The sequence below is a fragment of the Pelodiscus sinensis genome, chromosome 4 (genome assembly GCF_052426305.1).
Source record: "Pelodiscus sinensis isolate ZL-2025 chromosome 4, ASM5242630v1, whole genome shotgun sequence".
Taxonomy (NCBI): Eukaryota; Metazoa; Chordata; order Testudines; family Trionychidae; genus Pelodiscus; species Pelodiscus sinensis.
The window spans coordinates 5071704-5099625 of record NC_143055.1 but is presented as its reverse complement, the minus strand read 5'-3'; the positions used below and the strand labels follow the sequence as shown (position 1 = coordinate 5099625).

Sequence of the window (27922 nt, the reverse complement as noted above, 5' to 3'; positions counted from 1 at the left end):
TTTACATTTTTTCAGCAAGGATAAAGATCCAATTCCAAATGATCAAAATGCCTATGCTATGGCGAGAGCCACTCGCCAGCCCCACACCATGCATGCGCCAGACCGGCACTGCGCATGTGCGAAGCACCGGTGAATGGGGCGCACGGAGCAACCGGCTAAAATCTACTCGCCATGGGCGAGTAGAAACAGCGGTTTGTCAAGCCCTGCTTATTGGGTAGTTGAGTTGGCTACTTGCTTCCCCATACCCACTTGCTGCCTTTGTGTTCTTAGTGTATTCCACAGTGGGATCTGAGGAAAGTTGTCTGTAGAATGCGCTATTGGAAATACAGCTTAACATCCCTAATGTACAATTTTGGAGTAAAATTGAACTCACTGGCGCTTCTGTTTTTTGAGAAAACAAGTATAGGATGAGGTTCCCATGGGGAAACTGAGTTATGCTGAAGTAAAGTAGGGAATAGATTTATGACATCACCCTTATGGTCTGTGATTATGATGTTTCAAAATAATGTACTATAAAATAAGAAAATGACACTGACAACTCTAGACTCTGAATCAATGGCGACTGGCGACTCTCTCTTACTGCAGCTGTACCGTATACCTGGGTGACAGATTCTAAATCTAGTTAACTAATTAAAGAAGCCTATAAGGATTAGCTAAACTTTTTTTTTCCTAGCAATTTCCAGCATAGCACACAGCTTGGGAATTTACTTGTTAAATCACACTTATTCTGAAAGGCATAGAGAATGTCTTGAAGAATGTTGAATTCCAAAGTGAATTAATTAAGTAATTAACCAGTGGATCCACATTGTTCTTCAGACATATGCATATCTTCATCTATATCATTTTCTTCTAATAAGCAATTTTCCTTCTGCTGTTTCATTCTTGCAGCTAGGTCCTACATCATCATCTTGCTCTTTTTATACTTGACACATTTTCCTTTTTTACCCAGGGAAAGAATTTCTTCAAAATATTCCCAGACAGAGTCTCTCTTACACCCAGCAGCTATGGCCGTTTTTCTATGGCAAAAGTGTAGGGGAATATAGGAAATTGTGTGTGCGCTGAAGAATGTCTTCTCTCTTTTTCTTTCCAGTACACTCCACTGTTCCTTTCTGTGCTGCCTCTCTCCTTTCTTGTATATCATTGTTTCTCAAAGTGCGCTGCAGGCCCACTTTGGGAAAGCTGCTAGTTGGCCCCCACCACTTTGTTTGCTAAAGTATCCCTAGCCATGGAGCCTTGTGGCTCGCGTTGGCTCCAGTTCACCATTGGCTCCGGTTCCTGCGGCTCTCCTTGGCTGTAAGCGGTGAACCGGAGCCAGGTTCCGTGGCTATAGATCCTTAGGGTATGTCTACATTAGCCTCCCTAGTTTGAACTAGCGAGGCTAATGTAGGCATTCGAAGTTGCAAATCAAACCCGGGATTTAAATATCCTGCGCTTGATTTGCATCTTCCCGGCTGGTCACTATTTTTGAAATTTACAAGTCCGGACTAACTGCCTACGTCTACACGCGGCAGGGACCCGGTAGTTTGAAATAAAGCCCTAGTTTGAACTACCTGTTGTTCCTCCTGGAATGAGGTTTAACAGGTAGTTCAATGTACGGGCTTTAATTCGAACTGCTGGGTCCCTGCTGCATGTAGACGTGGGCAGTTAGCCCAGACTTGCAAATTTAAAAAATGGCGACTGGCTGGGAAGATGCAAATCAAGCGCGGGATATTTAAATCCCGGGCTTGATTTGCACTTTGAATGCCTACATTAGTCTCCCTAGTTCGAACTAGGGGGCTAGTGTAGACAGACCCTTAGAGTAGGGTTAGAAGAGTAGGGTTAGAAGAGTGTAGCTGTTTAAACAGGTAACCAATAAGCATGAGCTTCTCAGTTACCCAAACGGTCACATGTGGTTCCCAGTTCAGCTCCCAGGGAGCCAGCTGCTGTCCTGCACTGTTACCTCTGTATCAGAGGCAGCAGCATGGGACAGCAGATGGCTGCTTGGGAGCAAGGCAACAGGCGGGAGTGGGTACTCCCGGCACGTACTGCCTCCCGGGGAGCTGCTGACTGCCCCACACGGTGGGTGAATGTAACCGCTGAATTTTTTTCAGTGGTTACACAGCCAGTTACTTGCGTTTTAACATCCCTAGTGGGGATTTTAACTAAGGTGTAAATGTGTAACTGCTGGATGTTTTAGCAGTTACATGTTTACATGTGGGGGGTTGGGAGCTGGAGCTTGCGAGCTGGTGCTTGCAGGGAGCCGGCTTTGGCTTCCGCCTTCCCCACCTTGCAGCCTCTGTATCAGAGACCATAAGGTGTGGGCAGGCAGGTCTGCACAGTCGACTTAAAAGCCGGCTCCCCGCATGTATTGGCTCCTACCTGCCCCACCTGGGCTGCTGGTGATACAGGGGAAAGGGAGGGACTTGGCTTGAAAGCCGCTTCCCACATGTACAGGCTCTTGCCTGCCCCCTTTATTCTCTGCGTTGCTGCCTCTCTATCAGAGGCAGTGGGGCGAGGGGGCAGGTGGCTCCGTGGGAGCCAGTGCTTGTGAGGAGCTGGCTTTTAAGAGCTCTTATTATTAATATTAAGGAGCTCTTAATACATTTAAACAGCACATTTAAATGTCCTCTTAATACATTTTAAAAGCACAGCGGGGAGGAGGGGTAGGGGGAAGAGGAGGACCAGGTGTGAGCCAGGACAACTGATTCCCGGTTCGTACCCGTTCTCCCTGCTGTGCTTTTAATACATTTAAAAGGCAGAATCACAGTGGTTAGCTCCCGGGGCCAAAAGCTAACCTTGCTGCGGCGCTGCAGTTCCCTCCCTTATCAACTAATCGACTAGTTGATAATTCCATAGAATCAACGCCATAGAATCATAGAACACTAGAACTGGAAGGGTCCTCAAGAGATCGTCAAGACCAGTCCCCTGCCCTCGTGGCAAGACCAAGCATTGTCTATATATCCCTGGTAGATGTCTGACTAATCTGCTCTTAAATATCTCCAGTGATGGAGATTCTACCACTTCCCTAGACAATTGATTCCAGTTTTTCCTACTGTCCAACCTAAACTTCCCTGGCTGCAGTTTAAACCCATTGCTTCTTGTCCTATCCTCAGAGGCCAAAGAGAACAATTTTCCCCCTTCCTCCCTGTGACCCCCTTTTAGATACCTGAAAATCATTTAATGTCCCTATTAACAGGAGCTGTGTTCTTTTGGCTACAAGTGCATCTTAGTGACATTGGTGCAGAGTGCAAGTGACTAATAACGTGTTCGAAGTCCATTTCACTCTGTAATCCAAGTTCCTGGAAAACAGCTTTTTCCTGTAGAGGCGAGCAGCGCTAGTGCAGTTCCTTTGCATGGGAAGGACTCGGGAGGGAGAGAGAATTACAATATATGTAACCAACAAACCGGGCCAGTTCTTTACCATATTCCTTTGTTTGAATGTTGCATCCACTTTCCTGAGCTTTTTCTCCTTCTGTCTTTTATATTATAAACACTTTGTGTTTGTGTAGCACCCAGCAGAAAGGCCTCTCATCCCAATTGGAGCCTTTGAGTGCTACCATAATATAAATATTTATTGCTGTTCATTCCTGGTCCAAGAGTGGGTGATAATGAAAAACGTAAGTTAATTCAGTGAAAATTTGCCTGCAGCCGTCTAGAATAGCAAGATACCAAAATGGTAATTGCCTAGGAAAAGCTTAAACATCCTGGCCTTCATTAATCAATTTTGGAGACCTGAAAAACCATTTCAGTCCTTGTATGTACGGATCAAGCACCTCAAATTAGCAAAATCACTATTGATTGCTTCATTCAGTGTAAGGTCTTCCAGGCAAGGGTTGTGCGCGTGTTGTAAAACACCCAGTACTATCAGGTTAAAACTCATTTTAGAAAAACCAACAAGAAACCCATAATCGTGTTTCTGATTCACATGAGTTTACTAAAAATGAGAATTTAATTTACTTCGCACCTGGTCCCCTTGGATGATAAAAATGGGCACAACCATTTCACTTCTTTGTTCTCATGTGGTATCACAACACTTCAGTATGCTAGGCTTTGGTCTTGCGAAGGACTCTACAGGGTGACCAGTGTCCCCCACATCCAGCCCCTTGCAGGATTGAGGACTCTGGTTTGTAAATTCTTGGGGCATGTTGAAGAAACGTTTTCTCCTCCTTAAATTGTGACACCTGTTTTAATTCAGCTGCGGAAGACAAAGAGTCCTTTGTCATCTATATATTTGTTCAGAGCCTCAAAGCCTAGGTTTGGTTTATCTCGTCTACTCTGGAGAGCTTATGTAGGAGACACCTTATCAGCTTTTTTGTGAATAGCGTTTCCCCTTACTTTATACTGTATATAATTGAACATAAGCCTGTTCGTTTATAACCCAACCCCCAGACTTACAGAGAAAAAAGGGTAAAAAGTCTCTGACCCATTTATAAGCTGACTCCAGAGCACAGACTTCCAGACCCAGCTCATCCTCGTCAGTGTCAGCGTGGGCTGAGGGACGTACAGGCTGCAGGCTCAGAGCCTTTCAGCTCCCATTGGCTGCTGTTTGCTGTTCCCAGCCAATGGCAGCTGAGAGACTCCGTGCCTGCAGCCTGCACGCCCCTCAGCCCGTGCTGCTTCTTGCAGCTCCCATTGGCTAATGGGCCCCTGCCCACTGGTCTGCTACCTTGGCTGCATGTAGCTCAGCCATACAATCTGCCCTGCCCGCCTGCCACTGCGATCCTTGTGGGGGCTGCCGGCATGGAGCCTCTCCGCTCCCATACTTCCCGCAGCTCAGGAAGAACCCATTCATAAGCTGACCCCCACTCTTCACAGCGGGATTTTGTTCCAAAAAAAGTCGTCTTATGAACGAGTATATACGGTAGTTCTCCAGAGGAAGTAACAATATAAAATGCCTTTCTGTTTTACAAAGGAACATCTTGTCTATGCTCTGTCTTTCAGACTTCATTTTATGGCCGATTCCGGCACTTCTTGGACATCATCGATCCCCGCACGCTCTTTGTTACTGAGGTAATGTTTTTACTTCTTGTAATCTCTGAAAATACTACTTATTTGATAGAGTTGATTTAAAAAAAGAAATATTTAAGTGTAAGTGTATCTACTGATATACCATTAGCATGGCTTTAAGGGACCAATTCTATCACACGCAAAGCATATTCAGTTTCTTTTTTACTTCAGTGACAATTGAAGATGGTTTCCGCTAGGGATGTGAAACACTAGTCAAATAGTCACACTCCCCTGCTTGCTACCTCTATCAGAAAGAGGCAGTAAGGAGGGGGGAAATATGGGGTGCTTCAAAGGGGCAGTGTCACATGGAGCCCATGGTCAGCTGCTTTGAAACAGTGTGTGCGGCCTGGGGCCAGCTGGGAGTGCTGAGCTACACTTGGCATTTCAAAGTGTCAGCGCCACATGGAGCTGCAGGTCGGCTGGGCTCCATGTGGGGCTGCTGCTTTGAAATGCTGCGAGGAGCACGGGGCTGGTGGGGGACTGCTTGAGTGCCTTGCTGATCTCATGCTCCCCGCAGCGCTTTTTCCTTTGAAGTGTAGCAAGAGCCCTGGGGTTGTTGCTACACTTCAAAGGCAGAGGCGCCCTTATTAATTAATCGAATAATCAATGCAATTTGCATCGACTATTCAATTAGTCAGTTAATCTATATTTAACAACCCTACTTTCCACCATTCAGGATGAGGCTGTAATTGCACAAATATCAGGAAATTGAGAGCCAGTTTCCACCGTATTTTCCGTTAAAGTAGAAGAGCTCACTATACACATCCTCGAGACCTCCCAGATATTCTTCAGCAAAAAGGAAAGGTGTTCCTAGTATTTTAATCCGGAAAACTCCCCCAAATAAAGTAACGGAAAAAGTTTCAAGCCTTCGCATGTCAAAGGAGCAGAAAAGGGAACAAATCCAAATTAAAAAATAAATAAAACCTGTTAGAGATCACTTTCAAGGTTGCTGTTGAAACCTAAAACTGTATTTGTACTCTGGAAAGTGACTCTTTACAAATGGCATCATGAAGTTCCTTGCTGATCATTTCTGTGCCTTTGGGCGACACTTAGTGTGACAGTCCCCCTTGTGCTTTCTGAAAAATGACTTATGAATATAAAACATGCATCACTCAAAGGGTGTGTCTAGACTACAGAGTTTTGTCGACAAAAGTGGACTTTTGTCGACAAAACTATACCTGCGTCTACACTACTGCTGAGTTCTGTCGACATAATGTCGACAGAACTCAGCAGTTTTGTCGACGCTGGTAAACCTCATTTTACGAGGCATAACGCCTTCTGTCGACAGAGTTTCTGTCGACAGAAGGTATTATTGCATGTAAACTGTCCTTTGCGTCTACACTACCATGTCGACAAAGCAGCTTGCTTTGTCGACAGAACTGAATGTAGAGTAGATGCTCTTTGTCGACAGAAGTTTTGTCGACAGTATCTGTCGACAAAACTTCTGTTGACAAAAGCCTGTAGTCTAGACGTACCCAAAGATGCATTAGACAAAATACCTCATGTAACCCATCAATTTTAATGTATAGTCTGCTGGATCTGTATATCCTGTTTGGAGAGGGTCCAGCGGAGGGCAACCAAAATGCTTAGGGTCCTGGAGCACCTGATCTACGAGGAGAGGCTGAGGGATTTGGGTTTATTTAGTCTGCAGAACAGAAGAGTGAGGGGGGATTTGAGAGCAGCTTTCAACTACCTGAAGGCAGGTTCCAAAGAGAATGGGGAGAGGCTGTTCTCAGTAGCGACGGATGGCAGAACAAGGAGCAATGGTCTCAAGTTACAGTGGGGGAGGTCTGGGTTGGATATTAGGAAAAATTATTTCCCTAGGAGGGTGTGGAAGCACTGGAATGTGTTCTCTAGGGAGGGGGTGGAATCTCCACCCCTAGAGGTTTTGAAGTCCTGGCTTGACAAAGCCCTGGCTGGGATGATTGAGTTGGGATTGGTCCTTCTTTTGGCAGGGGGCTGGATTCGATGACTCCTGAGGTCTCTTTCACTCTAGGATTCTATGATTCTATTTTGGTGCATGTATCATTCTTGTATGTAAAGTTAGAAATATGAAGTATGAGACTGTTCTATAGTTTTAAATGTGCTCTTGACTTGGTGATCAGCTTAACAACTTGTGAAGAACCTTGTTTGTCCCATAAGTCTCATAGGGTGTGTCTAGACTACATGCCTCCTTCGACGGAGGCATGTAGATTAGCCAGATCGGAAGAGGGAAATGAAGCCGCGATTAAAATAATCGCGGCTTCATTTAAATTTAAATAGCTGCCCCGATCTGCCGATCAGCTGTTTGTCGGCAGATCGGGGGAGTCTGGACGCGATGCCCCGACAAAGAAGCCTTTCTTCATCGACACAGGTAAACCTGGTTTCACGAGGCTTACCTGTGTCGATGAAGAAAGGCTTCTTTGTCGGGGCATCGCGTCCAGACTCCCCCGATCTGCCGACAAACAGCTGATCGGCAGATCGGGGCAGCCATTTAAATTTAAATGAAGCCGCGATTATTTTAATCGCGGCTTCATTTCCCTCTTCCGATCTGGCTAATCTACATGCCTCCGTCGAAGGAGGCATGTAGTCTAGACACACCCATAGACTCATAGACTTTAAGGTCAGAAGGGACCATTATGATCATCTAGTCCTGTGGTCCCCAACACGGTGCCCGTGGGCGCCATGGCGCCCGCGGGGGCATTTGTCTGCGCCCGCCAAGTGCTCAGGGCTGGCCTGGCCCCGGGCATGTGGCGCCGCGGATTGACCCCCCGCGGCGCATGGGGGAGGGGGGGGAGAGAGTGCCAGCGCCGGCCCCGGGTGCGCAGCGCTTGGGGAAGTGGGGGGGAAGAGAGCGCCAGCCCCGGGCGTGCGGCGCTTGGGGGAGAGAGCATCAGCGCCGGCCCCGGGCGCGCGGCGCTTGAGAGAGAGCGCCAGCACCGGCCCCGGGAATGCGGCTATTGGGGGGGGCCCCGCCCCCCCGGGCGCCCGGCGGGCGAATGGCTACGCCCCCTGGCGCCCAGCAACCCCAAATGGTCGGGGACCACTGATCTACTCTGACCCCTGCACAGTGCAGGCCACAGAATCTCACCCACCCCTCTTAGAATAATCCTCTCACCTATATCTCAGATACTGAAGCCTTCAAATACTTTGAAGGCCCCAAGATGCAGAGAATCCTCCAGCTGTGATCTGCGCCCCATGCTACAGAGGAAGGTGAAAAACCTCCAGGATATCTGCCAATCTACCCTGGAGAAAAATTCCTTCCCGACCCCAAATATGGCGATCAGCTAAACCCTGAGCATGTGGGCAAGACTCACCAGCCAGACACCCAGAAAGTTCCCTATAGCAACTCCTATTATCCCTCCCTTGACCTATTTCCCACTGATAATGAATGGTCAATTAGTTACCAAGATCATGTTATCTCATCAAACCATCCTCTTATCATAGAATCATAGAACTGGAAGAGATCTCAGAAGGTCATCAAGTCCAGCCCCCTGCTCTAGGCAGGACCAATCCCATCTAAATCTCCATGTCTAAGCAGTGTTTGGTTCTAGAAAAGTCTAAGCAGTGTTTGGTCCTAGAAAAACATGTGACCGTACTGCCTGGTGCTGGGGTCCATCTTGTACCTGGTAAATTTCCACTCAAGGTGGAGATGTAAACAAAAGATTCTCGCCTTGGGGGAAAGTCTATTTAAGCAATGGGAAGCTATCAGTCCTTTGTCTTTAGCTCACCTGACATACCTCAAAGGGATACAAAGAGGGCGGGAGACCCAAATCAGAGTGAAAGTGTTTGTTTCTGGCTTGAAGATTATGCCTGAAATAAGAACAGCTTTTTAGAGTAAGAACTGCTTGCAATATGTGTTTTAGTGAATTAGAACTAGCTATGCCTTTTCTTTTCATTTAAATGTAGTAACTTACTTTGATTTGTCAGTTTTCACTTGCAACTGCTTAAATCCTACTGTTAGTAAACCCACTTTTGTTTACTATCAGGCCCAGTGTAAATTGGTACCTGGGGGGAACAACCATTGTGCATATCTCTCTGTCATTGATAAAGGGGATGAGCGTTCACTGTGTAAAATGTTTACACAAAGGAAGATGGATTTATGGAGGGTTTTTGGAGGGTTGGTTTCCTGGGTGTTGTGCCCTAGAACTGCATCCTCCCAAAGCTGAAGCGGTTTGGTGTCTGGATTGCTCTCCAGGGCGGCGTTTATCCCAAATCTGTGCCTTATCTGGCAGAGACCAGAGGATTTGGCTCAGCGGGACAGGGTGGTGGGGAGCGGTGTTCCAAGCTGTGCAGCAGGACAGCTTCACAAGTGATTGATCAGCCCTGCCCAGTCAGAGGCTCAGGGCTCTATGCAGGGAGCTGACTGGCAGGGCGGGGCTGATTGATCACCTGTGAAGTTGTGCTGTTGCACTGCTTAGAGGGAACACGGGTGGGGAGCCCCAGAAAGTAAGAAGGCAGGTATCAGTGACATGATCAGCACACCGGGGAACAATCCCAAGGGGGCTTCTGTGACAGCGCCCCATCACGCTTAGTCTACAGGTAAAATGTTTTTCTATTTTCTGACAGTTTCACAAATGCTGCCAGAATCTAAAGGTCAACCTGGTCTTTTCTGGTTTGTGCATTGATACCTGAAATAAAGAGTCTGCAATTGGAGGTCTGTTAACAATTCTGCTGATGCTACAAGAGCTAGAATTGTAGGGAGTGAGCGATTTCTATACAGCACAGTTGGCCTTGTGATGCTCGCTGGAGTCATAAAATGTAATAAAAAGGTATTATGCCATTAAAGCTAGAAGATTTAACTCTGAGTAAGCACAGGGCAGCACGCACTTCTTTTGAATAAGGTGTTGGCATTTTTACATAGTGACTTTCCTGATTATAACAGTGCCGTAACTTACCTGATTTGTGTGCATTTAATTTTGCATTGAAATTGACATGTACAGTTTTTGCATTTAATATTTCATACAGTTATTGATCTTAAAGAATATTTCCCCCCAAAAGATATATTTCAGTTGGTAAATCTTAAACAATGCTGCATACTTCTGTCTAGGGGAAGATACAATAGAGAATAGACACCTTTTTTGTGTGTGGCTAATACTGCCACGGTTGTAAATTTAATTTTAGTGCATGTTGCAGAACACCGACTGCTGAACTGTCTTAATGTCAGTGGCAATCGGGATCCAGTTCTCTGCACACAAACTGAAAACATGCCCTGCCAAGTTTTTAAAATGTCTCTTTTTTTCCTGAATCGATCAGATTCATTCGAAGACATACGGGTAAGATGTATTAGATTAGTTCTCTTTGGATTCCTGTCCAAGAGAACCGCAGAGAATAAAACTGCAATTCTGATGCCATAAAATAGATGTTTATAGCTTCACTTATAAAAACACAAGTTTGGATGAAATGTGAAATCCAGTTTTCAAAAGGCAGTGCCCTCGATGTGGAACACAGCTTGAAGAAATAACCTACTAGGAAGAGAGAGGTTTATAATTGCATGAGGATGCCTGTGAACCCTCAAACTGGCAAGAGAAAGCACGGTGAAAGAGATACTGTTACTAGTGAATTCAGTGGCTTTCTCTCACACATGAATTGGTATTTATTTAAAGACAACACAAGCATACAAGTGAAAATAGAAAAATTACTACATAATAAGGCTTGATTCTTAACATTAAACTCACTATTGATAAATGAAAAGTAATGCTCACTGGAGGGGAAAAAACATTTCCACTGTGCATTACTGTATTCCGTGCAAAATTCAAGTTGATAATGACTTTATCGAATTAGAGTGATGCAAATGTGAATCCATTTTTTATGAGATCAGAACTGGGCCCCAAGAAGTGCAGTAATTTTTTTTTCAATTGTGAAGCACAATTTTATAGTTTAATTTTCTTTATCAACCATATGATGCAGATGTTCTTAGCAGGAACTTTTTCTCTCACCCCCATTAACAAAGAAAAAAGACTTTCAGTGGGACCCAGTCTGTCCTCCCCATCATTGAGGTTTCTGCCTACCTCTTCAGAATTAGAGATGGGCTTGAACACTGAAGCAGCAAAGCTCTCTTTTAAAGCATTAACTTCTGTAACTCTAGGTAGTCTTGTTATCTCTGAAAATATACAGTTCTTCTTTGAATCACTCTATGGTCTTGGCCTCACTGACATCCTGTGGCAGTGAGTTCCACAGGATAAATATGCTCTGTATGAAAAAATATTTTATCATTTTTTAATTCATTGTCTTTCCTTTTAATGGAATGTCTCTTTGTTTTTGTATCATGAAACAGCACTAGCAGAAACTGTTACCTATATTTATTGTCTTGTCTTATTCTTCTCTTTTCTTAGATTTTCCATCCCAATCTATTTTTAAAATCTCTTCATTGGAGAGCTGTTCTAGGCCTCTAATCTTTCTCATCACCTATGTCTGAAACCTTTCTAATTCTGCAATATATTTTTTGAGATTGGGTGACCAGAACTGCAGACAATATGAGACCGCATCATGGATTTATACAATGGCATTAGAGTAGTCGCCGTATTATTCTCCATTTAATCCCATATAGATCTTAACACCTTTTGGGGATGTTTTGACCATAGCTATTCATTGAGCAGAGGTTGTCACTGACGTACACCATTACAGTCCTCTTCCAGAGTTGCTATGATTAATGTATAGTCCAATAGGGCATATGAGGAGATCAAATTTTTCCTTCTACTGTGCATTGTGTTGGGTCCGGGACTCCTTTGGGTCTGTCATCTGATGCGCTGAGACACTTATGAGCCTGTTAACTTTTTTCATGATTAAAATTAACCATTCATTACTTCTCTTGGTTTTCTGCCTTCTTACCAGCTTTAGTCTGTGATGATATTTGGCCTGTATCCCCATCCTATGATTACTTAGCTTTTTTAGGAGACTCTTATGAGGGACCTTGTCAAAGGCCTCTAGGACATTTAAATAAATTGTCAACTGATTTTCCTTTATCTACATTACTGACCGCTTCCAAGATTTCTAATAAGTCACCAAGACATTATTTCCCTCTGCAGAAGCCTTACTAGTTTAACCCTGTCAGCCATGCTGATCTCACAGGGACAGTCTAGCATGTTCCCAGAATACAATTTTTTTGGATGGAATTATGCTGAAGCTCCCATGAGTCCTCAGCAGCATGCTATGGGAACATCATTAACCCTTTTCTCTTGGCTAATCTCTTTCTTAGTAAAACCGATATTAATATCTAGGGTCATGTAAAGAACCCTTAAGCATGTGCATTCTGCTTTGTTTGTCTACACCGTCGCTGCACGATTTGTGTCTGACTCACTGCTCTGAAAGACTTAGTGTGTAAATAGAAAAAGCCGTTCTGTTCTGTGTTATACTCTAACCGGGGAATAACATCTAGAAATGGCTGGAAGAGTGAAAGATAAAACATGGCCATATGCAGCAAGCCCTTTCCTGCTGACAGATGGCTACATCTTTCAGGCCTGGGGCTCTTCTCAAGGAACAAATGGGTTGTTGTTTGTCTTGGAAGAGCCCAGTATCAGCGGAAAGAAATGGACAAATGAGCTTTCTAATGAGAACTGCAAAAATTGTTCCACAGCAATTTTAGCTGGATAGTTTCATTTCCTTTTCTAAACTGGTGTATGTTGCTAGGCACTTGCAGCGTCCCATCCCAGAGGTGGCTGTACTCTGATGTTCAGCAAAGTGATTCCTCTGTATGGGAAACCAAATGGAATTGCATCAGGGGTGAACTTGACTCCTAGTTTTGTAGAATCCATTGGTAAAGTCTGGGGAGAGCTTTGGGCTTGTTAGACTAAAAGGTGCTACGGAGATGGATACTATTGCAGCTTTAACATTTAGCATTGTAAAATTATGAGACTAAAGCTTACTCTGATGCAGGTTTTTCATACTAGTGTGCCTTGCATCTTTGAGGACCTCAAATATTAACTCAGCCTCACTGTGAGGTAGGTATTGGTATTAATTATATCCATATATTTTAGAAATATGCATCTGTTTGTCCAAAAACTCCTCCTAAACAGTAAGAACTAGTATCAAAGGGGTAGCCATGTTAGTATAAATCTGCATAAACAATGCAAAGTCCTGTGGCACCTTATAGACTAACTGATTTATTGGAGCATAAGCTTTCGTGGGCAAAGACCCACTTCGTCAGATGCGTTTAGTAAGAGCTAGGACGACCAAATTTGATGTGCAGCTTCCTCTTAGCCTAATTTAAAGCAAGGCCAGGGTTTGATTGTACGAAGAAAACAGGAAATGCCAGGAGTGGGACTGTTTTCCATAAAAAGGAGGGGGTAGAGAGAGGAGAGACATGATACTGAGAGTGGCCATTGGGGGACAGCGAGCATGCAGGGGAGAGCTATACTGTAGAGGGACCACTGGGGACAGCCGCACCACCAAGATAGTGGGAAGGGCTGGGGCTACACTATCTTGCCTGGCACCAGACCTGTTTCCGGAACCCCTACCAGCCCTCTGTTCTAAAGGACCCAGGTAATGCTGGGTAAGTCTTCTGGTGTTGATATGATTACAATTTAAAATGAGGGATGAATAGTGAGCACATGTGCTTTGCATGAGCAAACCAGTAGCAGAGCTGCGATTCATGTAACCACCACCAGGCGGATTTGAACCTGGGACTTCTGGAGCTGAGTATAAGGAGCCTCTACCCTCTGAGCTAAAAGCCAAGTCTCTCCCAGCCCATGCTGTAGAGGTCTCTTGGTCTTAACTGTTGCTGTGGTCTAGGTACCACTTGCATTGCTCAGTAACCACACTAGGGGTGTGGGTTACATTCAGTAGGCCAGGCTGCCCTGTCCAAAACCTCTTATTTTACATGCTTTCTTGCATCTATCACTCTGAGATCTAGACTTCAGCCCTTAGTTACATTGCATGTAAGCCTTAAAGACAGGGGAATTCTTATAATTTTCCCAGCAACTAATTTCAAACTTTCTTAATAAGCAGAAAACATTGTGCTGCTGAGGTCAGGCCCAGTTAATCTTGTATTTGAGACTACGTGAAACCTCTTGGTGGGCGACAAGCCTGTTTTCAGAAAAGTGTGAGGTTAAAATGATTGGAATAATACTTTAAATTGCTCTGTAATTAAGCCCCATCAGAAGAAGCAATGGGGATTGGCAGATATTTTTATAAACCAAACTTATTCCATGTGACATTAACCTAGACAGACTGTTAACACACTGCAGGAGAGGCCTTTCATTTAAAAAGCTTATAATAAAGCAAAAGTTAAATAAGAATTAAGAGTCAAGTTGCATTCAGAAGCACTGTGTTTTAACTGTCTGATCAAAGAAGATCTGTCGTTGCCTGCATCAGTATTAAGGGCCGAACCTTGCGTAATTTGGAGCACCCATAATTAGGTTTAAAGTAGAATCACAGTAAAATGTGTGGATTATTTCTTCTTACTCAACAGATCTACTGTCTGTTTTCAGTGTCATGACTGCGGGTTTTACACTGACAAAAAGTTTCTTGTTCCTGTCATCTTACTGGAGATTTAATACAGTGGAGTCACCTGGATTCTAGCCTGCTTTGCATATCATCGGCAGAATCACCAGCAATAATGATTTAGGATTTTTACCCGGGATTGCATAAGTGGCAGAAAGAGGCTCTGAAAATCCAGCTATGCTAGGTTGAGTTTGTGGTGCTTGCAACTAGGAGGTACTCTTAGCAGATCAGATCTGAAATCCACTCTTGTGCAATGTGTCTGGTTAACCCACACGCCTAGTGTCGTGCACTGTAGGGACGTTAAATGTAGATTAATCGGCTAATCGAATAGTCGATGCACTTTGCATGGACTATTTGAATAGTTGCTAAGGGCACCTTTGCCTTTCAAGTGTAGTAGCAGCCCCGGGGCTGTAGCTACACTTCAGAGGTGTAAGCGTTGTTCCCGCTGGCCCTGTGCTACCCAGAATGTTTCAAAGCGGCAGCACCACATGGAGCGCAGGATCAGCGAGGGAGTCCCCAGCTGACCCGGGACTCCACACGGCTCTGCTGCTTTAAAACACCGCATGCAGCCTGGACTCCAGCTGGCCCCAGGCTGCAGGTGGTGTTTCAGAGTGGCAGCGCCACATGAAGCCTGGGGTCTGGCCCTGGGCTCCACGCGGCGCTGCCACTTTGAAGCAGCCCTCCTTTCCCCCCACCCTTTGCTGCCTCTTTCTGATAGAGGCTGCAAGGGTGGTGGGGAGCGACTAGTCAACTAATGTGTCGACTCTCCGATAAGCATTAGCTTCTCAGATAGTCGACTAGTTGTTCGTGTCTCTAGTTCGCTGTCCTATGTAGGGGCAGACTACGTACAGGGAGAGATAAGAACAAATGAGCTCTACAGCCTATGTTGAGTGCCTGCTTGCTTTACAGCTCAAGCTGTAGAAGCTTGTACGCTAAGCTCCAGAGGCCCCAGGTTCAAGTCTGCCTGGTAGCGGTTCCATCTGCACCTCCAAAGTCTCACTTAAACTCAGGGGCTGTGTCTAGACTGGCAAGTTTTTCCACAAAATCATCTGATTTTGCGGAAAAACTTGCCAGCTGTCTACACTGGCCGCTTGAATTTCCGGAAAAGCACTGACGATCTCCTGTAAAATCATCAGTGCTTTTCCGGAAATACTATGCTGCTCCCGTTCGGGCAAAAGTCTTTTTCCGAAAGACTTTTGCGCAAAAGGGCCAGTGTAGACAGCACAGTACTGTTTTCCGCAAAAAAGCCCCGATGGTGAAAATGGCGATCGGGGCTTTTTTGCGGAAAACCGCGTCTAGATTGGCCACGGCTGCTTTTCCGCAAAAAGTGCTTTTGTGGAAAAGCATCCTGCCAATCTAGATGCGATTTTTCCAAAAATGCTTTGAACGGAAAACTTTTCCGTTAAAAGCATTTTCGGAAAATCATGCCAGTGTAGACGTAGCCAGGGATCGTGCTGTTCAATGGAACAAAAGTGGAGTGTGCTGATTCTCTTTTAAAAAACCCACAATAAACTCTGCTGTCAGTTACATCAGTGTCAATGTGGAGATGCTCCACTGACATATGTGTCCTTTCCAAAGGCATTGTTAGTCCTGATCCATTGCTAGGGCAGGAGAACTCTGCATCCCGGAGGGCTAAATCCCATTGCAAACTCCGATGGGCCTGAAAGGAGATGGCCAATGGGTGTCTTTATGTAATAATATGCAGCATGATGCAAATACTGAGCAGCTTTCAGAGGTGCTCGCCTCATAAAAAGCTGAGAGAGGCTGTTGTGCCTCTGACAATTGAAATCTCTATGAGGGTTTTTTCAGGGTTTTAATCCTTTTCTGGTCCATTGACTTGCCACTAACTTAACGTGAGTGAATGATTTCTATAAAGTCAGTATGAAATTCAGTGAAGCAAACTTCTCTCTCTTTTTTAAGGTCAAAACCATTTCTTGCTCAGGAAGGGAAGGCAGGGAAAGAGGAAGTAGATGTTGCCTTATATTTTAAAACTGTACATACTTGGACCAAGGTTAAGACAGAAATAGGAGACTGACTTATTAAAAGTCTCTGGATTAGGATAGGAGACTGACTTATTAAAAGTCTCTGGATTAGGATAAAAGGGGCTAAAAAAAGGGTAATGTCATGGCGGGGACTACTTACAGACCACTTAACCAGGAAAAAGAGACAGATGAAATTTTTTAAAAACAATTAACAAAGTCATCCAAAACAGCAGACTCGGTGATGATGGGGGACTTCAACTAGCCAGACACCTGTAGGGAAAATAGCAGGGCAGGATTATCCAACAAATCTTGGAATGTATTGGAGACAGTTTTTTAGTTCGGAAAGTGGAGAAAGCAACGAGGGGGGAATCTGTTCTAGATTTGATTTTGACAAATTGGGAGGAGCTGGTTGAGAATGTAAAAGTGGAAGGCAAGTTATGTGAAAGGGATTCTGAAATGGTCGTGCTCATAATTCTAAGGAACGGTAGCAGGGAAAATAGCACAATAAAGATAATGGATTTCAGGAAGGCAGGTAAGATCCCATGGAAAGCAAGTGTGGGGGGAAAGCAGTTCAAGAGACATTGCAGCTTTTCAAAGAGACATTCTTAAAGGCACAAGAGAAAACTCTCCCACTGTGTATAAAAGATATGAAATAAGGGAAGATACCATGCTGGCTTAACTAGGAGATCTTCAATGATCTGAAACTCAAAAAAGAGTCCCACAAAAAGTAGAAACTAGGTCAAACAACAAAGGTTGAATATAAATAAATAACATATGTAAGGCAAAATTCAAAAGGTTTAGGTACAAAATGAGATTAAACCACCAAGAGATATAAAGGGCAACAAGAAAACATTCTATAAATACATTAGAAGCAAGATGAAGACCAAGGACAGGGTAGTCTGGTACTTGGGGGAAGGGGATTTAATAACTAAAAATGTAGAAAAGGCAAAAGTGTTTAAATTATTTTTTTGTTTCAGTTTTCACCAAAAAGATTGGATTTCTAACATGGTGAATGCCAGAAAAAATGAGGGGCTAAAAAAAAAAAGGGGGGGAAGAACAAATTAAGAAATATCATCATGTCACCAAGGCCTAATGATCGCTGGTTTTGCACATCGTTCAGGCTTACTGATCCTTTCCGAACTGATATCACTTGCTCAAGATTGATCTCAGTACCTACTGCCCCTCGGAGGAAGCAGTAGTTTAAAAGTTACCCAGGTTAAAATTGTCTCCACCGCATGGCTCAGTCCAAGTTGACAAGCCAAAGAAAGTCAGTTTGCGTACGTGCAGCATGACTGGAGCTCTGTTGCAAACCGGAGTTTGCAGGCAGCCAAATAAGTGGATAGCTCTGGGTGCTATGCTGTGAGTTAATGTTCTCCACGGCTTTCTGAGAAGGTGTTCTGTGCTCGTCGGTTGCTCTTGGCCTCTGTTCTGCAGAAGCTTCCGCAGGTTTTGCTCTGAGAGCGCATGCGCTGGTGAAGAGCGGATATTTCGAAGTTGTCTAGAAGCTATGTGCATACTCAGATTTTACATTACTGACTTAGAAGTACTGTCAAGGAAAATAGCTTAAATTAAGTAGAGGGAAGAAGAAACATTCCTGTAAGCAGCAGCAGTCACCGCAAACCCCAGATGATACTCCCACAAACTTTTAGAAAAAAATGAAGCAGTACACAATAAACATTTAAAGCGACTCTCTAAACCAACAGACAGAACTGTAGCCCTTTTTTTTAGCCTTATGGAAATCCTGGTGCAATCTTTACTATAATGGTATCACCCACTTTAGAGTCAGTGGTACTGTTAATGTTGCAAGTTGCGTCAACTCTGTATTTCCTGGGTTTAGAAAGTTTAAAGAGCAAGTGCGTTCAACATTCTGGAAGTGTGTGAAAAAGTCTCAGAGGGGTATGTGTGTTAGTCTGTAACTTTAAAAACAACTTTAAAAAAAAGAGTAGTTCTGTGGCACCTTAGAGAATAACAAAAATATATGTCAAGGATTGCGAGCTTTCGTGGGCAAAACTTCAAAGTGGGTTTTGCTCACGAAAGCTCACAATCTTAAACCTATATTTTTGTTACTTTCTAAGGTGCCCCAGGACTATTTGGAAGCGTGTGAGGCGCTGCTGGTTAATTTTAACTCCGTATTAGCACAGTGTCGGGGCAGTTAATAATTTTGTATTAAAATAATCTCAACAGTTCTAAACCAAGTGCCTTTCATATTCTTCCCTTTTGTTTGTTATGACATTCATAAGTTCCATTTAAGCCAGCTGTTATCTTTCACAGCCCTTAGCAATTTTGTTGGGAGGCTCTTTCCTTTCCTGAAGCCTTATTTATGTTTTTGCCTGCTGAGCCCAAAGGAGAAATTTAAGGAGACTGCAGGTTTAAAAGCAAAAATTGGGTTTTTTGTGTCTGTTTGTTGCTGTACTAAACAAGATGAGATCTAGCCAGGGTTGTTATAGTAACTACTAAGGTTTCCTGAAGAGAAGAGGGAAAAAAATAGAACACAGATCCATTCATTTATTTACATCAGACTTTCATTCAAAGTTACATGCTGTTCTGTGTAGATGATTTGCAAGGCTCATGGTGTAGGTAATTTCAGTGGAAAACTCTACCTCCCCACCCCCACAAACCCAATACAGTACTAATAATGAGCAAGAGGAATTCTCCGCTTATTGAGATAGCAAGAGTACTTTATTGTGGAGAGTTGTTGAGAAAATTGATTCTTTTCCCTAGATCCTTGCTTATTATTAATTTAGTTATCTGTAACTTTTCACATCTGGATTGCCATAGCAGAGTCTCCAGTTAATTCCATTTTAATAGTCCCATCCTTTATGACTATCAGAATTTTGTAGTCTAGGGGCAGGGATATGAATTGAAAGAAAATCAGTTTTTTGTCACAGCAAAAAATGCAATATCCAACATTTTATTTCAATTGCCCTCTCCCCAAATCCTTACCTTCCCAAGCCTGACTGCATATGTTTTCATATAAATTAAATACCTTCTTATCTTTAAAAAAAAAATTAAACTCATTCAGATAGGATAAACCTATAACATTACACAGGATATTGATACCATTCTTATACTTGCTCTTGTTTTGATACAACTTGTTGTAACTCCTAAGTGATGTGGTTTTATAGCTTTCCTGTCCCTTCTAACCGCTTCCTATAAACGAAGGACTACTCTATAGAAGCATTGACAATTGGAAGGATTAGGAAGACTGTGCCACCTAATTTTTTCCCATTAGGATGGTTATTCTGAGCACCAAAAAGGCTAAAGAGCTAACTTTTCTTGTTGTTTATTTAAATGTGAAAAGAGTTCCATGCAGTCTTTTTTTTCTTTGTAAAAGTTGTGGGACCTGTGACAGACATGGACCACAGACCACACGACTCTCTTTACTTGAAAGCATTTCAGGTGCCCGTCATTGTTACATCTTGACTCCATTATGTGTGTCTCTCTATATAAAAAAGTTTTTCCTGTGGGACAACAGAGTGACATCATCACTGTGACGGGGTGAGGTCATAGACGACCCCTTGGGGGTGACTCCCGGGGTGTTGACAAGGCCACTGCCACCCTTCTTTTTGCTCTCTGGGGCTTCTCACCGCTCTGTCCTGCGGGGTCTCTCCCAGCCAAGGCACAGAGCTGAGTATTACAGCCCCCCGAGAAGCAGTACAGACACTGAATCTCTTCAGGTCCAAGGAAGATGCAGTTTTGGACCCAGCTTCCTGGGATACCATTCCCCAAATGGGATCAAATCCCCCAATGAATTATTTGGGGAAGCCCCCTTTAGCAATGAAGGCCTGTGAGGCCTCGGAGTCGGGGGGGGGGGGGGAGAGGAGCAAAAGTCCTTAGGCTGGTGGTGGCAGGGAGAGGAAAAAGGGCCCAGACTGCACGGGAGGAGGGAGGAAGAGAGGGTCAGGGCTGGCATGGCTGGGGAAAGGCCAAAGGGGCCAGGCTGGTGTGGGCGAGGAGGGAGAAAGGGCCCAGGCTGGCGCAGGGGAGAGGAGGAGAAAGGGCCCGGGCTGATGCAGCTGTGGGGGGGAGGAGAGAAGGGGCCCAGGCTGGTATCGCTGCAGCCCAGGCCCCCCCCCCCCCCGGTGCCTGGGGGGGAATCCGGGGTTGTCTACCCCCGCAAGAGGGGGGGTTGGCGAGTGTAGCGAGCTGGACCCTATTTTTTTTCAAAGAGATCACTTCCTGTTAGGAAAGGGCCCAAACTTTCCTTCCCTCATTCACACCTCAAAGCTGATAAGGCTCAGAGGGGTGGCTGTGTTAGTCTGTAACCCTAAAAACGAGTGTGTGTGTGTGTATGTGTGTGGGGGGTCCTGTGGCATCTTAGAAACTAACGTGTGTGTGTACACACACACACACACACACACACACACACACACACTGTCAGCATAATGAGCTTTCATGGGCAAACCCCACTTCTTCAGATGAGTTGTGAGAAGTTAAATCTTTGGATGGGCAATTCCAGGAGGGTTGTCTTAGTGTTTTTTTAAATACCTTGTCTGTGTTCCTGTTGTTTGTCTGTAGTTTTTCCCAGCCTGGCTACTCAAGTGACTCCTGCAAACGTCAAAGGCTGGCTTTTCCAGAGCTTGGGGCTTTATGATCCCAAGGACACTCAGTACTTAAGCAGGGTCAGTTGTTGGGGCTGTTCAAGGACCAGGTTGAGATGGGGTGAATCTGTGACAGGATTCTGAAGAAGTTGGGGTACCTGTCTAACACTGCAGGGGAGGAATGGTAAGCTCTACATACACAGCCCTGTGTTTTGTTTATTTTTTTGGTTTAAGCTCTTTGCCGTCTTCTGCTTGTTGGTGTTCCGACTGTTAAGCATAAGAAATACTTCGTTTTGGCCAAGCTGGTGGGTCACAATGGATATATACCACTGGTTTATAATTCCCACAGGGCAAAACCGCAGGTACCTAACCGAAGTGGAACCTGCCCAAGTAATCTTGGTGAGCACAGGAGTCTGCACTCCAGCTTCTAGTCTAAGAGTGGGAGAATCTGGTGACTCCAACCCACAAGAAGCAGCTTTTCACCTGAAGAGATGTACGCGGGCAGAGCCATACAGGGAACTCACCCCATAACCGTAACTGATCTCCACTGCAGCTCTTGAAGGGAAGAAGTTTGCATTTCTTTAAGGCTGTTTTAATTTTTCTTGTATTCCTTCTTTTTCCCATCTCCTTGAAATTAAGCCTCATTAGGTGTCTTTGCAAAGACGACTCACTTTTACGGCTGTGTTGAATCATGACTAACACACGTAAGCCAATGCGAAATGTCATACAGGGCCAGAAATATGTGAATATACATGGAATTAGGGTAGCGTATGCAAAAATGGGCATTAATCCATCCACAGCACATTAGCTCTGTAGAACGCTGGGATTGCCACTTTTTCATTAATGCTTTTAAGTACTGAACGCTTGAAAGGCACTAGTCATTCATTTATTGCCAATTTCAGGTTGGCCTAACTGCTGGCATTTCCAAGAAAACAACAAAGTATGCTTTGATGTTTGCAACAAAAAGGGATTAATACTCTGCCAGCAATTAGCAGATAGTCTATAGAAGAACAAGTTTGGCTGTAATGATACTTTGCCTAATTTTTGGAAGGACTATCTTATTAATGTTGGTGAGCATCTATATTGCAATGGTAAGGGCTCTAAGTGCTAATGTAGATTATAATCAGATTTCATCATGTTAAAAAAATCTGTATGTATATAGCTTCCCTATCTTGACTTAACAGTTCTAACAGCTAGTGCAGAAATATTAAACTAAACAAGCCTGACAGTAACATTTGAAAACATCAGCGTTCCTGCAGGGAATCTCTCATCCAGGTAAATCATCTGGATTGTCTTTCTGTTTTAAATAAATGGGAAATATGTCTCTAGCCCCTTGGCATTTTCTGCAGCCTCACTGCAGGTTTGACAGGGCATTGGATAAGCAGTGCCCCCCGCTGAAACCAGCCTTTACAGCCTGACTTGTTCTTCTGCAGGTTTTAGACTAATTGAATGGAGATTACTTCCCCCTTTTTTATTACAAACATCAAAAGAATTGTGCGGTCTTAGTTCAGTGTGTAATTGCAAGATCACCCTCCCATTTTAAATATGATTATATACTCCGGAAACAATGGGACTTTGTGATTCATCAGTACATGAACGTTCACCTGTGATCATTTGAATGCGTGAGATTTTAAAAACTGCCTTTTAGTGTGGCATGAGAAAGTTGCTTATTTCTGTTTACGTGTATAATGGGTGGGATTTTCAAAAGTCCTTGGCTCCTGCCTAATTCTGGTCCCACTAACTTCAGTGGGAGTAGAATGATGCCAACACTGGTTCTGAAAATCCGGGCCAAATGTGGATGTGTGTATTGCCGTCATCATTACAGTGCCAGCATTTGCCGACAGTTACCACGTGTTGGTACCCGAGAAAGCATTGTTAAATCAGTTCTGAGGTATGTGAAAATATTGTTGTATCTCAGATGCATGGGGCCTGCTTCTGACCTCCTTTATGGTGGTGTGAAGCAGGATAGCTGCATTGATTTTGAAGAAGGTACATCCATTTTGAGATCAGAAACTGCATTGGCTTCAGTGGAGTTATCCTGCTCCACGCTGATGTAGCTGAGATCAGAATCAAACATGCTGTTTAATAATTGTTGATTTTTTTTAAAGGTAACGTGTGTGTGTGTGTGTGTGTGTGTGTGTGTGTGTGTGTGTGTGTGTGTGTGTGTGTGTGTGTGTGTGTGTGTGTGTGTGTGTGTGTGTTCCTTTTAATAGTAGAGGTTCGAGTATCTAGGCTAGTGCCTCTTACTGCAGTTCATTAGGGCTTGAATTTATGCAGTAGTCCGACTCGTTCTGTATTTTTCATTCCTGTAGGCAAATGGAGTTTTGACTTCAGTGGGTGTTCTGACGGTGTCTGGAGTTCAGGGTTTGGTGCCATGTATGAATCGATTCCTTATAAATGCACTCTCCATTGCATCTGAGTAGGTCATTTTGTCTTAAAAAAAAGTATTATGATTCCAGCTTCTTGCACGAGGTAGTAAATCAGTTTCATCACACTGACTAAGAAAGTTTCAACTGAACAGTACTCTGATGCCATTTGAGCCAGTGTAACTGCTGATGGGCAGATTTGAACTTGGGAACTCTATAGCTCAAGTTGTAGAGACTCCTACACTAAAGCCAGCTGGCTCTTAGCTCAGGCTGTAGAGCTCCCTTGATCTTATCTCTTGCTGCAAGCAGTCTAAATGCCACTCAATGGGACAGTGAACCACACTAGGTGTGTGGGTTACACCAGCATGATGTTACATATCTGTACAAACAAAGAGGAAGTCAGTCCCTGGCTCTAGAAGTTGATAGTATAAATCAAATACAAATATGTATGCTATAATAATGTGTTTACTTTTTTCCTTGTATTCCTTTGGTATATATGGTCATGCCAATTCTCTTTCAGAATATGATCTGAGGAAGTGGGTCTGGCCCACGAAAGCTCATCACCTATTAAACCATCTTGTTAGTCTTTAAAGTGCTACATAGTTTTTCCTTTTGTTTTATGCTCAATGTGTGTGCTTGGGCGGTCGGTGCAGCTAAGGCTTGGGAGGCAGGCTCCTAGACCTACCGACAGCCCCTCCCCCTCTGCTGAGGCCCCGCCCCCACCACCGGGAGGGAGGGAGAGGAGCAGCAGCTTGCCGAGCACACGCGTGCACCCCCACCACCACCGTGGGGAGGGGAAGAGCACGTGGCAGCATCCCCAGGAGCAGCGGGGAGGTAGGAGGCCAAGTGGCCTCCTTAGCCCCAGAGTAGCGGGAAGGGAGGTGTCTTTGCGGCCTGAGCTGACCCACGCCTCCCTGTCCCTGGTAGCAGCAGGGAGGGAGGAGGTCACATGGCTTCAGCCTCCCAAGCCCCCGGAGCACTGGGGAGGGAGCAGCCCGAGCCGGCCCGGAGCACAGGGAGGGTGGGTGCTGGGGGCAGCAACACTCTGCCTTCAGTACACCTCTAGCAGGTGTTCTGGGGCTGGAGTATGTGAGTGGGGGGGGGCAGGCTGGCAGTTTGGGAGGCAGAGCCTTCCTTGCCTAAGCCACCGGATGTCCATGTGTGCGTGTGTTTATAAAAAGACACCCATCCCAAGGCCTGCATAGAGAAGTGTGTTTTATGACTTGCATATGGTCCTATAACCTAGATTCACAGCCTGAGGTCTAACAGTACAGAACCAATGTTGCTGATCATGCTTTATTGTTTTATGTCATTGCAGAGTCGTCTTAAAGAAGCTGTGCAGTTGCTGGAGGATTATAAACATGGGACTTTACCCCCAGGAGTCACCAACAAAGAGGTAACACATACGAGCAGCTGTTTACTGGATTCCTACATGTGCCTGGACAACTTTACTGAAGAAAACAAATGTCTGTAGCTAGTCCGTCAGTTTGGTCCTTTCCTGGCTTTGTACTGTCATGGCTACCCCCAGTTATCATCTGCTACTGATTTGTTTTTAGTGTTACTTTAAAAAAAAAAAAAAAAGTCCGTAATGATGGTAAAGTTGATGACTATCATGGTGCTGGGATCTGAGCTGGAATTAGTTGCAATGCCAGTATTTGCTCCCTCTGGAAGGAACTGGATATTTTATACTAGCTATTCCATGTTCTTTTTGGCATTGGGTATCACAGCTTGATGCGTATCACGTTAATGCTCATAATTTGACAGAAATCATAGACATATAGGCCTGGAAAGGACCTTGAGAGGCCCTCTCGGCCTTCCCCCCCGTACCAAGGCAGGATCAAATGTACCCAGACCATCCCTGATGGGGGTTTGTTTTTTGTTTTTGAGGCATTAAAAAAATAAAGCTGAGGAAAAGTCCACTAAAGGTGGCTTAACCTATAAACATGTCGACTAAAAATGATTATTAAACGTGAGTATAACATTTAAAATTAAAGAATTGTGCGGATTAAGAATAACATTCAGCACCAGCACTACCCCAGCTCTCACAAAACGGGTGTTTTTCTAGTTCAAGATCCAAAACAATATGTTGCTTTCTTCATTAAGCTGAAGTCTCACACCAGGCAGGTCACCATGTTCATGTACTAACTGCCAGACTCATCTATAAACACTTCCTTTTTCAGGGGTCACGTTGATTGTTGATATAGCCTCACTGAAATAAGTGCACTTACATTATATGTCTCCTCCAGCTATCATATCCTGTTTTAGGGTCTCACTGGGGCTTAGGTAAGAGATAGATGTCTGGACACTTAGGGTACGTCTAAACAGCAACGTTATTTCGGAATAACTAACATTAGTCCAAAATAACAAAGAGCATGTCTACACTGCAAGCCGTTATTTCGAAATAATGGCGAACTGGAGGACTTCTTACTCCAACTCCTGTAACCCTCATTTCACGAGGAGTAAGGGAAGTCCTTCGACTTCCTGTTGTATCGACAGTGCCAAAAGCCAAAGTAAGCTCTTTTGACTTCAGCTACTCATTGATGTAGCTGAAGTTGCGTAGCTTAATTCAACTTTTGCCCTGCTGTGTAGACATGCCGTTAGAGTGAAGCAACAGTGTGCGTGGTTTCTTTGACAGGGTTACTGGCTAGGGGATGGGAGAAGCAGTAGACATGATCTATCTGTATTTTAGTAAGGCTTTTCACACAGTCCCACATGACATTCTTATAAGAAAACTAGTGGTGTGTGGCCTAAATGAAATTCTAGGTGGCAGGTGCAAAAGTGGTAGAAAGAGTAGAAATCAGTGACTTGCTGAAGACCTGCAGGATAAACTGTGAAACCTTTATTAACAGTTCAAATGGTCCAGCAAAAACCTACTCTCCAGTTGTAGTACACTGGACATCTTGTTTTGAATGAACCGTTAAAGTAATATGCCACCTGACTTTCTGTAACGAGTATTAACATTGTCCCTGCCAATATTCAACACTGTCTTCGTTCCATTCAGTGACTATTGCCAGCGATTCTCTGGCTGCAGCCAAAGGCATAATAACTGTGTGTATTTTGTCTTTTTACATGTTCATTTTTCATGTACTGGCATTGTTTCACCAAGCAATGAAAACAGTCAGAAACTCTGTACCATCAAATGTTTTTTCAATACTTTTATCTCTTTGGCAGGGCTTTTAAAGAGAGATTTCTCCTCCTACATGGACTCCTGTAAACCTCATTTTTTGAGGAATAAGGGATCTTGCAAAAAGGGGGTTTTCCCCCCGACAAATAGCCCCGTCTACATGGAGCTTTTTAGGGGCAAAACCTCCTGCGCAAAAAGGATCGGCAGAAGATATGCAAATGAGAGCGCGATTTGCATATCTTCTGCGGATAAAAACGGCAGTGTAGATGCAGCCGAAGAACTGACACTAGAGTTGTAGATCTGTCTGTCCACTTAGAGGTGCCGGTGTTTGTGATCCTTGCTGACGGGGGAGAGAAATGTACCAATGTCCCACCTTTCTCTGTGTACAGTAATTCCTCATTTAACACTGTCGATGAGTTTCTGAAAATGTTTGTGCTAAGCAAAAACGTGCTATGCGGGTCAATTTTCCCATTAAAAATAATAGAAAATGTGGGTGTTGCGTTTCAGGTGGTGGTGGCAAAGTCCATTTTTTGTTGGTGCTTGGTCATCAACGTCAACATTAGATATCTAGCAACACAAGATAACTAGCAACACAAATCGCTGCGGTTTGTTAAAACACAAAGATAAACACGTGAGTGAGTGGAGGAGTGCTGTGACAACGTGTATTCATCCGCTCAGGCGTATTACCACAGTTTTCATCAACTTATACCACTGCATGAAGTAGTCTGCCACTTGATTATCTTCGTGTTATTTCGGGGACGGTCGTGTTATTCGAAAAAGTTCCCTAAAAAAAAAAATCATGCTATTGCGAAAACGTGTTAAGTGGGCATGTGTTAAATGAGTAATTACTGTACAGAGATACCTTTGTATTTTTGTATTACTGAGAGCTCTAGCAGATTTCTTTGTCCCACCTGAGTGCACCCGTCAGCTTTCTCCCAGTTCCTTATTGATTTATTTTCATTTGCATTCATTACAAGCTTCTGTACGGTGAGAGAGGGGTAACATGTTACATGTAAAGGGCCCAATCCTGTAAGCCCTTTGTTTGCAGGTACCCCTGGCTTTTTGGAGGGCTGCAGGAGGGATTTGGCTTTTAGTATGAAACTCTGGTGCCTGGTGATATTTGAAAGGAGATAGATGAGACTGACACACACATGTGCCTTCGGAGCCAGTTTTCAGCAGAAGGTATAGACCATAACACATCCAATTCTAAACAGGGCAGCCAGTCCCAGACTTCTTCCTGGGGGGGCAGGCCTCCATTGGAATAAAGGCATTGTCGAAGAAAGACTTCTCTGAGGAAGAATGGCCGTCCCAAAAATATTGGGGGACTGCGTCACGCTGCTCGGTGCCCAGACACATCCTCCCACTGGAAAGCTTCACCACCTGCAGACGTTAAGATGTGGCTTGTGTCCTTTATTCCCCATCTCCTTTGCATCATTTGTCTAATTTGCAGAACTGCATCTGTGTCCTGTCTTTGCAAGAGTCCCTTTTCCAACCTGTCCACCC

At 44.3% G+C, this 27922-nt stretch overlaps 1 protein-coding gene across 2 annotated transcripts in view; it reads left to right on the top strand.

The window, feature by feature from the left end:
* Window positions 1–27922, top strand: part of SFXN5 (sideroflexin 5) — a 199691-nt gene that overhangs the window by 21516 nt on the left and 150253 nt on the right. Inside the window, exons 2-3 of one of the 2 annotated variants that reach the window (XM_075931041.2) lie at window positions 4921–4989; window positions 24614–24691. In XM_075931041.2, the coding sequence (XP_075787156.1) occupies window positions 4921–4989; window positions 24614–24691 (147 nt within the window). The remainder of the gene's footprint in view (window positions 1–4920; window positions 4990–24613; window positions 24692–27922) is intronic. The other variant, XM_075931042.2, reaches the window with a different exon arrangement.